This window comes from Mercurialis annua, linkage group LG5, assembly GCF_937616625.2.
Source record: "Mercurialis annua linkage group LG5, ddMerAnnu1.2, whole genome shotgun sequence".
Lineage (NCBI taxonomy): Eukaryota > Viridiplantae > Streptophyta > Magnoliopsida > Malpighiales > Euphorbiaceae > Mercurialis > Mercurialis annua.
This window is the reverse complement of record NC_065574.1, coordinates 2,438,071-2,449,272: the sequence shown is the minus strand read 5'-3', so window position 1 is coordinate 2,449,272 and position 11,202 is coordinate 2,438,071. Positions and strand designations below refer to the sequence as shown.

Below are 11,202 nucleotides of genomic sequence, written 5' to 3'. Positions count from 1 at the left end.
TATTAGTTGGCGCCACTGTATTATACCAATAATTAACTTGGAGTGAGAAAATAAACAAAGTCAAAAGTTTAATCAAATTGAAATTAGCGGTTAGATAATAAAGTGATTTAGATTTACGTTTGTATCCTTCAAATTCAATGATTTTTGACTTAAAATTAGAACTAAGATATCAAAAGAATTGCACTTAACTAGTTCATTTACAATATAATATACAATTATACAAAGTATACATAAATATTGAAAAGTTAATTAAAAAAAAAACTACTTTGTATAAAATTCACTTATATCCTCTCACTTCAAATTAATAGGCATTGTTCAAATTCTAGAACTCCGGAGTTCTAGATAAATTGAAAGATTACGAGAATCTGCCCAAGCAGATCCCTGAGGACGAGAAAGTGACACCTGCGCTGTAACCAAATCTTTTTATCCTAGTAGATACCTGCATCATATTGAATGATGATTGTATCACGTGATGTAGCCTCGCGAGACGTACTTCTCGTGGTACGATTTGCTATGCGATGAAACCTCCCTTCTCCGACTTTTTAATAGAAATGAGAATATTTGATAGCAAAATCAAATTCTTTATTAATCACAAATGTGAGCACTAGCTCAGTATTTATACTAGTTCATAAAAAATAACCGCTTTTTCATAGCTAATGCCAGCTAATTGCCAGCTAATCAATCTAAAAACACACTTGATGTATGACTTTCTCTGATGACAAATGCACACTGAAAGAGTGACCTCCTCAATTGAAGCATGTTTATCACACAGCTAGATCCTTAAGCTGCAAGTTACTTCTTGAATTGCTGACATGGCTTATCAATAGGATCAGAAGTTTCTGAGTTCTTTACTTCACAATCTGTGGAAGTATCACCATTATATGAGCTGAGTATCGGTTTTGTTACTTTTTTAAACACTCTGAGCTAATTGAAACTCGATTCATACACTTGAGTTATTTGAACATCTTGGTTTTCTGTCCAAGGCTTATCTTGGAATATTGCTGAATCCGAACTTTCCAAATTGCCCATAGAAAATAGCAGATCTTTGATCATTGGTAATTTAGAAACAATGAAATCATATTATTATTGGATAAAAGCATGACAAATATCATGGTTATCATATTACAGTATTAAAAAAGTTATGTTTTTATTTATGTGTGGTTTATCGTTTAATTTTTATATTTTATTTATTAATGGTGCAATAAATATACCCAACAAAATAGTTTGTTCTCTCACAAATTGTTATTATTTCAATCGTTTTGTTGCGCAAGTATATTTCATAACATAAAAAAATATTAAAAATAGAAGTATATATGGTAATTTTTTATAGTTAAATTATCTTATTTAAATTAACATTATTTTTATTATAGTTTATGAATTTGGCATCCATAGAGTAGTAATTTTATCCTCACAAAAGTGATATAAAAAAAGAAAGAGAGCCACAAAAGTACCAATAAATATAAGCAAGAGTACAATAAAAGTACATATAGTATTATATGAAGAAGATAGATTGTAAGGACATGCATGCATAGACATGTGAGATATTTATATAATATACACATAAGATCAATAGGAAATTAATTAAAATAAAAAATAAAAAATAAAAAGAAGATGCATGTGATGAAGCACATGCAATACATGACAGTTTAATCTTTTTGTTTAATTAATTTTGGATAATATTATCTCTAAATTCAACAATGCCTTTGTTTGCCCATTGTCTAGGGATCTCTCCATGTTCCTTGTTCACTTCTTCATTGGTTTATTGTCGCCTCCCACTACCCACTCTTTTTTATTTCTTTATTTTGTCTCCTTTTTTTTTATTATCATAATCCTAATAAAACTAATAATTAATTACTCCTATTTTCACATTTGTGTAATTTTATGTGTTAAACATTATAAGTTACATGCAGAGAACTTGGAGGTAGATAAGAAAAACATAGTCCCAATCAATTTAGGAAATATTATGTTAGAAGTTTAAGTTAATTTGAGTGTTTTTGGTCACTTAAATCAAAATAACCGGTTTGATCGATCTATTTCGGATAATGTCATATATAAATAGGGGTGAAACCATCCTAAAGTTAGAATTGAATTCAACCCGGCTGGGACCGATTTTTTTAACAAAAGTAGAGGTAAATTTTAAAAATTTATATTAAATTTAAGGTTAAACACGAGTGGCCGGAAAATTACAGATGATTTTGAAATCAAATCCGGACTGAAAAAAAGTTTTGATTACGCTACTAAATGACATGCATATGAGAAACCACAAAAAAATTCTAATGTTAATTAATATTTGAGTAGCATAATGTAAGATGGATGTTACAGTGCTGCGAATGAATGGGGGTGGTGGTTGGATGTGGTGGTGGCCGGTGGGTGCAGGTGGTGGTTGGCTCTAGAGGTGACTGTGAGTTATTTTGAGTGGCGGTGCTATGTAATATGTGAAAAGACTAAAATATATAAATAATAAAAAATAAATAAAATATCTATTAAATTAAAATTTAAGAGCAATATAATTATAAATTAAAGTTTTTGCATAATATTAAAAGAGAAAGTAATTCATAGATTCCCATTAAAAATTACCTCACATATCTAATATCTTTAGATATGGTAGTTATTCCATATTTACATTGCAAAGCTTGTATCAAATTTGATCTCGAATTTGGCCTAACTTGAATTCGGCTCGATATTTTTATATAAAATATGAATTGAAAATTTATTTATTAAATGTATATTAAAAATTATTTATAATAATTTAGATATAATTTGGTCCCCTTTTAAAATTTATGTCAATATTTGCCAGGTTGCTTAATTACATAATCAATTGTATAGAATTTTAAAATAAAAGAACCAGTCAATTCTTATATGAATCAAACACTACTATATATATTTATTTCTATTTTATGAAATTTTGTTTGAATCAAATGCAAACCAACTTGTATGGAAAATTGAGCATTCTATTTTCTTTTAATTTTAAAAATTGGTTAAGGTAAAAGTTGCACAAATGAATAAGCTATAGGAACAAGAAAATGGAGTAGTTACATTGCAAGTTATGGGCAATAGTCTGTGTCATTGTCGGTAGGTAATGATTTATGTATTTAGTTTCTCATTACTTGAATTCATATATAGACAATTAGATATCGACTTTGTTCTAAATTTGCACCTCTCTTTTTGAGACGCTGTTACTTAAAACGTTAACATAAAAAAAGTGCAAATTTTAAATTTTAGTAACATGAGGATCATAATTGAGTTTTAAAAAACATGAAGGAACTACAAAAGTGTGAGTGGCAACATCAGAATTATTGTTTAGCCTTTTTTCTAAATTTTATTGATAATCCTTGTTTTGAAATTTCTTTATTGTACGTGATTTATTTATTTAGTCCTTATATTTATATTTTAATTCCTTAATTTCTGTTTAATCTGTAAAATAGCCCTTTTTTGGACATCCAGAAAAGGACACTTAAATATTAAACCATTTGCTCAATCTAAATTAAGGAATTTTAAGTCCCATATTAAACTGGTGAATATTAAATTAATATAATCAAAAGCATATAATATTTATGCATTCCTTTTTTTTTTCTGAGAAAAAAGAAAATAAGAATCAATGAAGAAATAAATTTCTTGTCCTCAATTTCACGTAGATAAGAAGACATGAAGCTTCAATGGGCGGCATGCAGAGAGAGGGTCGGACGGTTCTTTGGATAATAATTTTTACTTATTCCAATGAAGAAATAAATTTTCATTCAATAATTATTTAAATTAAACATAAATAAAAATATGGGTCTTTATCTCTACAACTATATTTTTTATTTGACTTATAAATGCACAAATGCACAATGATTCAATTTGAGTTATGGGAAAAAATGAAAAAAAATTATCGACTGAATAATTAAATTAGTAACTTCTATTTATGTCGCATTTTTTTTATAGTAATATTTATCATTTCGAAACATCAAAAGAGCATCTACTGTTATTTTTTGAAAATTTATCCCTATCAATAAATACTTACTGAGATTGAAAAATAAACAAACCTAAAAATAGTAACTAATATGAACAATCTAGCAAAAATGTATATAAATCAAAACAGACTTATCAATTTCTAGTCTATGTGAAATAGTCAAATGCAACTAATATTATAGACTTGGGAAAATATAATTTAAGCGAATTGAGTGAGTTTTAGTACATTTTAAAGAAAACAAAATTACTAATGAAGACGTATTTAATATTTGATTTTTAGGTTAAGTAGCTTATTTTTAAAAAGAAATAAAAGTATTTGAAGGTAAAAAATACACTCAAGCATCTCAAGTTGACATTCTTTCAGCGTATGTAGTATTATTTTTCCTGCTGCCAATAATGCCTGGTATAGCTTCTCTAAACCAACTTTGGTTCAGATTATATTTTCACACCTCATAGGCCCAACAACTTTTTTTTGTCCCGGATTCATAATTTTAAAAATAGTTCAGAAGCAGCTTCTTCATTTTATATAGCACATATTGATCATGACAAAATTGAAATTTTATTGATAAATCACCATTTAGGACCTTTATCTAAGGTGTGCTGTGCATTTATATTTAAACCAAACAGAACCAAATCAAAATTTGATTTTATATAATCTAAACTAAATTGAATTTATAAAGGTGCAAAAGATTTCATACAGAACAAACCAAATTATTCAGTTTAGTTAAATTTTAATATTTCTCTTTGAATTTTTCAATTCAATTGTACAAAATATAACTAAAAAGATTGTGTCCGAAATTGAACCAAGCTAACAATTCAATCATTTTTTTACTGTTATCAAACTGAACTAAACAATATCCATTCGATTGGATTATTAGATTTGAATTTTACTCAACAATTGCATCAAATGTAATTTAGCCCGGTTTAACAAATTCAATCATTTGTTCACATGGGATAATTTAACAGCTCCTCTACGTTTAAAAATAGCAAATCAATGAACTTCTATACAATCACCATAGTAATGTGGTCTTATTCCCGCCCGGAACACCTAAAAATTGGTTTTAAACATTGCTCTGAAAAAGAAAGATGAACTCTTTAGTTCAAAATAATGCAGATTAGAATTCCCGGCACGAATCTTTAAAGACGGCCAATAATCGCCTTTGTAAATTCGGTTGTAGATGAAGTGCCGCCAAGATCTGCAGTTCGGAATTTTCCATCGGCAATAGTGTGGAGAATTGCATTCTGGATCCTATCGGCTGTTTCATGGAATTCTAGATGGTGCAACATTGTGACAGCACTCAACAGCAAGGCCGTCGGATTTGCCAAATTCTAGTTGACATTTAAGCGGAGAGCAAGTTAAGATCAATATTATATATATATATATATATATATATATATATATATATATATATATATATATATATATATATATATATATATATATATAAAGAGAACGAACAATAATGAAAGTAAAAAAAGCTCAATCATTCAGAGATCAAATTTGGGGAGTATAATAGTTCAAAGCAATATCTTTATGTAATCTAAAAACCAAACTCATTTTCTGGAGCCTAAATCCTGAAATGTACTACAAATAGGCAATATTGAGAAGACACTGATCAACATATACTATTAGTGAGCATATGTTCATTTTCCTTGAAGTCCAAGCTCCCTTAGTGAGCATCATAAACTCAAGGGAAATTCTAAGAATTGAACCAGAAGCATTCCTGAATTCCAATTGTCGATCACATTGAACATCAGGTCCTATTTTTCATCATAAGACTTAAGAGGGAGTAACTTCTTTGGTTTACCGGAAAAAAAAGGATATGCATCACGTTGATAACATTACAGAGAATTAACTCAGTTTTGAATCAGTGAAATCCTATGAAGCACTGACAATGGTACGAGTACGTAAACAGCATTTAAAAAAACGAGGACACGGACATGACAAATTACCAAGTTCACATCTTAAAAATTGTTTGTGAGCATAAGTCATAACTATTTTAATCAAATTTTTTTTTTTTTTAATTTGTGCTACACCAGTGTCCCCGGCATAGTTATCAAAGGCAAAAGGCGCTCCGAGGCGTCAAGGGGTCCTAGTGCCCGAGGGGCAAGGCGAGGCGCCCACCTTTCGGGAAAAAAAAAGTGGCCAAAAAAATCACACAATAAAATATATAAAAAGTAAAATCCAACGTATTCTAAAAGTGTTTTAAACCTAAATTTAAACTAAAGAGTTCCACAAACGTATTTCTATATTTTTATTTAAAAAACTTCTAATTAACCCCAAAACTATGTGATTGAAGCACCTCAAGCTTCCCACAACTTATAATTCTCACTACATTCTATAGATAACTTATAATCAATAAGATGGCTATGAAAAGTTAAAAAAAATAATTAATTAAAAAAAAGGGAAAAAAAGAGAAGACGGCGAGATTGTTTGACTTGTCTTTATTTTGTTTCGTGAAGAATACGTTGATGTGTTTGATATATTGGGTTATGTTTTAAGCATTTAGGTTAAAAATAATAGAGTAATTAGGGCGCCGATGAGTATTACCATCAGAACAGAATAAGTAAAAAACAGGGTTTATTTTTTTCTTTTTTAAAAAAAATGGACACAAATTTATTTATCACTAAGGCGCTGCCGTGATTATTTTAATTGAATTAGAAAAGCCAATTTTTTCACTAAAGCACGCCTAGCCAGCGCCTCGACTGACAGCAGAGGCGCTAAAGGCACACGAATCTAGGAACTTGCCTGCCTCTCGGCAGGTGAGGCCCCATGGCTAGCGCCTCAGGCGCGCCTTTCACAACTATGGTCTCTGGCATGGCCCCTACTTTCATCAGTCAAAACTGCCGGTACATTTACTTTATCGGGTCTCATTGTCCTCCTTGAATGCCACCCCTTTGTGAAGCTAAGTAACAGGGAAAAGAAAAGGACACAAAACGAACACAAGAAAACGACACGGCATTTTTCAAAAACAAATGATACAAAAACGTGGGAAAAACATGTAAACAATAGTAAAAATATAGATAAAACTTTATAAGTATTAAAAATTATAAACTTTTATATATTTTAAATTTTATGTATATATATATATATATATATAATATTATAACAATTAATGAAATAAATCATTTAAGTATCCTAAAAATTTAAACCCATTGCAAATAATAAATAATCTATAAATTGGATAATCATAATTGAAATTAATATTTTAAGATTTTAAGATTTTATAAATATTGTAAAAAGATAATATAATTCAGCAAAAATAAGAAGATAAAATTTATTGTAAGTTATTTGAATAATAAAATTTGTGGATAATTAATTATTTTTATTTATGAGTAATTTTTTACATTTTTTTTAATAAAAATGGGCATTTAATTTTAATTACTTACTGAAACAACTCAAACGTTTCGCATGAGTTTCCGGTTTCCGAAATGTTTCGAAAACAGTAAACACAACTTTCATAACTGAAAAGTGTGGTGTTTCATAGGTGGAATCTGCAGGTACGTTTGTCTATCTACTTTCCCATACTTCATATAGTAAAAGATAAGACTTCTACTCTAAGTGTGTAGCAAATTAGAGCCATAGTTAAGTAATTTAGGCCTATTTTACCCATGTCTCATAAATAATTGCAAAAAATAATCTTAGCTATATCTTTAAAACTACCAGCATACTATCATCATTTAGCACGAATTTTAAGAGGACATACTAAGAACAGTGCACATGTCGATAATAAGCAGCGATAATACAAAGAAAATTATAAAAAATCAATAGAGCTAACCTTTCCAGCAATATCAGGTGCTGAACCATGTACAGCTTCAGCAAGAGCAATGCCTCCCTCACCAATGTTGAGGCTGCAAAAAATATGAAGATTGTCAGATTATCCGGATTTATGTAACTTGAAATGAAAGATAATCTCCAAATACCTTGGTGTTAATCCCAGACCACCAATCAATCCAGCACAAAGGTCACTGATAATATCACCATAAAGGTTAGGCATCACCAGTACATCAAAAAGTGCTGGATTCTTTACAAGCTGTATACACAAACACACACAAAATCAGACATGACCTAATACTTTTAGTATAAAGGATTATTTTTTTAGAGAAAGGTGGTACTTGGAAGGGAAACCTAGATGTAGAATACATTTTTTAAACACCTAATAAAATGATAATTATGGATGTAAGAGATAGAAATTTGATCAATGTACCATCATACAGCAGTTGTCAATAACAACTTCTTCATATGTTATCTCCGGGAACTTCGCTGCGACCTCACGACAGCACTGCAAGAATTGAAAATATGATATCGCACTGTCGGGAATACTACCATTCCATCTTTCACACAAATGTAGTAACCTGAATTACCATACCTTAAGAAACAAACCATCAGTTTTCTGCATAATGTTTGCCTTGTGTATTGCAGACACTCTTCCTCGACCATGAGTCTTTGCATATAAGAAAGCATATTCCGCCACCCTCAAACTTGCCTGGCGAGTAATAATTTTGATACTTTCAACAACACCCCTCACCACCTATCATCAAAAATTAATACAAAAAGACTTCATCAAGGTTAAACCTTTTGTACCAAATTGTCTGTGCACATGAACAGTAAAGGAACTTACTTGATGTTCAAGACCACTGTATTCACCCTCAGTATTTTCCCGGATAGTAATAAGATTGACATCGTCATATCGAGTTTTATAACCAGGAAGGCTATAGCAAGGTCTAACGTTGGCAAACAAGTTGAGCTCTTTCCGCAGAGTGAGATTCAAAGATCGATGGCCTTTGCCAATTGGGGTGGCCATTGGACCTTTCAATCCTACTCTATTTCTGCGAACAGACTCCAAACTCTCCCATGTGAGGAAACTCTGGGTTCTGGGGTCTATTTCAGTCCCAACATAGTGTTCCTCCCACTTAATCGGAACCTCAGCCGCTTCGAAAACCTGCTCCCGTTACGAATTGATTATAAATTTATCCATAGAATCTAATTCATACATGTAAATGAGAAAAAACTATTAATTTTGGTACAAAATATAGTCAATAATACACAATTTGAATCAATTATCTCTCAGTAATTAATCAATTGTATACAATTGTGATAAAATACAATGATAATGAATTATAATTATAATAATAATAATTTTACAAAATTAAAAAGGAACGAGCCACAAAGTCAATATATAGATTCAATATACCTGTTTAACGGACGTGGCGATCTCAGGGCCGATACCATCTCCGGGGAATAGAGTGGCGGTGATCGGAGCTGTAGCGGAGGCGTAAGTCCTAGCCGCCGCCGGAGAGATCTGTGAACATCGGCCGATAGAGCGCTTTAGGAGCTGAAAAGCCATTATTTATTACAAAATTTTGATTCTGCTTTTGGCTCGCTAAGGCTCGATTTGATCGCTTTATTACGCGGAAATTATACAGAAAAAGTAAGAGCACACCAAATCGAAGAGGAAGAATAAATTTGTAAGAACTTCAAAGAGGAATTAGTTTATTCTTTATTTTGAACAAGAATAAGAAGAATTGAACAAAGAGTCAACATGGTCCTTAAAATTGTATTTTGAGGTCAAATAAATACATTTTAATTCTTTTGGATTAATTAGATCTCTAAATTTCCATTTTGGGGTCAAATAAGTCATTTTAAGTCATTTTTTAATTTTATCAGTCAATGAAATTTTCAATCTCTCTTAATATAGGCTAAGTAATCCTATAATTATATACCTTAAATTTAGATTCAGTTAACCCGGAGACATAAATCTGGAAATCTAATTAATTAAAGTGATTTATTTGATCCCAAAATATAAATTTAAAAATTTGATTGACCCAAAATAATTAGAATGTATTATTTGACTCTGAGATACAAGCTTTTGAGCCGATTCCCTATATTTAACAATAATCTGTTAAAAATAAATGTCCATTTTATTCTCTAAGTTTGGCAGAAAAGATGAATAAAGATCAAGTTCATATTTAAAAAAACACATGTTATAATGAACCGAAAAATACATTAGAAATTCAAATCTAAATTCGAACAAATAATAAATAAATTTCAATTTAACCAAACACATGCACGTTCAAGCACTATAAAACATCATAAACTTAGCCAAATCGATATTACGTAGAATGTTTGTTTAAAGAAGAAAATTTATAAAAGCACTGTTTGAATTGATAATTTTTAAAAAATAAAAAATTTAGTAATCATTTGAATTTAAAAATTATAGAATGTGATTTATAAATTATGCGGTTTGGACTAAAAATAAAATTAGTTAGTGAATATTTTAAAATAAATAAATTTTAAAACAGTGCATCATTTACAAGAAAATTTATGGACTTCAATTTTTCTATTTAAAATGTGAGATTGGTGAGGAAAGTGCTAGGATTCTCTCAAGGGTAGACTACTCGAACAAGGTGATATTGAATTGCTTTCAGAGTTTAATCAATATACGCTTGAGGCATTAATAGTTCATGTACTAAGTATGGTTTTTCACAAACTTGATGATAATTATTCAACAATTTTCTACTTTGGTTGAACAATTAGAGTCTACTGTCCGGACACGAGCTTCATTATTAAAATGCCGTAGGTTTTAAATGAAAGATTTTGAAAGATCAAGGACTTTCACAATCCATTAATTCTTATAATTGTTTTTATCAAACTATTAAATATTGACAAAATTAATAAAACATGCTAAATTCATAAATTTTATTGATTATCAAGGTGCCAAATACATTTTCCGGCCAAAAGCTAAAGATCACACCCCTTAAAAGTCTAGGACAATGCAACCAGTCTTCTTTTTTACTAAAGTGCCAAACTTATAAATTTGTGATTATTGATCAAATAATTCACTTTTAGCCATTTTGATCAATTAAAAATAATTTTTTTTATTTTTAAATCAATTATCAACAATATTTTTATTTTTATTAAGTAAATTAAGGACAAAACTTGATCATCCAGGTCCTTATTTTCATTCGCGTTGTTTAATTTTTTTAATTGACAAAAAAATAGAAAATATTCTTTTAATTAATTAAAATGTTTGAAATTGAGTAATTTGACCTTGAACTATAAGTTGAGGGACCGAGTGACACTTTGTTATTTTCATGGCAATAATCAGTATTTTTTTAATTTCAAAAGATAATAAAAAATAATAAGTCATTTTTAATTACAAAATTACCCATGTGGTGATGCAAATGAAGATGAAGGCAACATAGGCAAATAAATTAAGGCTATTTTCGACATTAAGCTCAAACCAGCAA

At 29.7% G+C, this 11,202-nt stretch overlaps 1 protein-coding gene across 1 annotated transcript; it reads right to left on the bottom strand.

Annotated features, from left to right (window-relative positions):
• Positions 1 to 4,794: 4,794 nt before the first annotated feature.
• On the bottom strand, positions 4,795 to 9,440 carry LOC126682439 (isocitrate dehydrogenase [NAD] catalytic subunit 5, mitochondrial-like). Its single transcript, XM_050378135.2, has 7 exons — positions 9,147 to 9,440; positions 8,574 to 8,894; positions 8,322 to 8,483; positions 8,160 to 8,234; positions 7,876 to 7,985; positions 7,731 to 7,803; positions 4,795 to 5,280 (listed from the first exon to the last, which is right to left on the bottom strand). The coding sequence occupies exons 1-7, from the start codon at positions 9,297 to 9,299 to the stop codon at positions 5,089 to 5,091; spliced, it is 1,086 nt and encodes a 361-aa protein (XP_050234092.1). The 5' UTR covers positions 9,300 to 9,440; the 3' UTR covers positions 4,795 to 5,088.
• Positions 9,441 to 11,202: the final 1,762 nt, after the last annotated feature.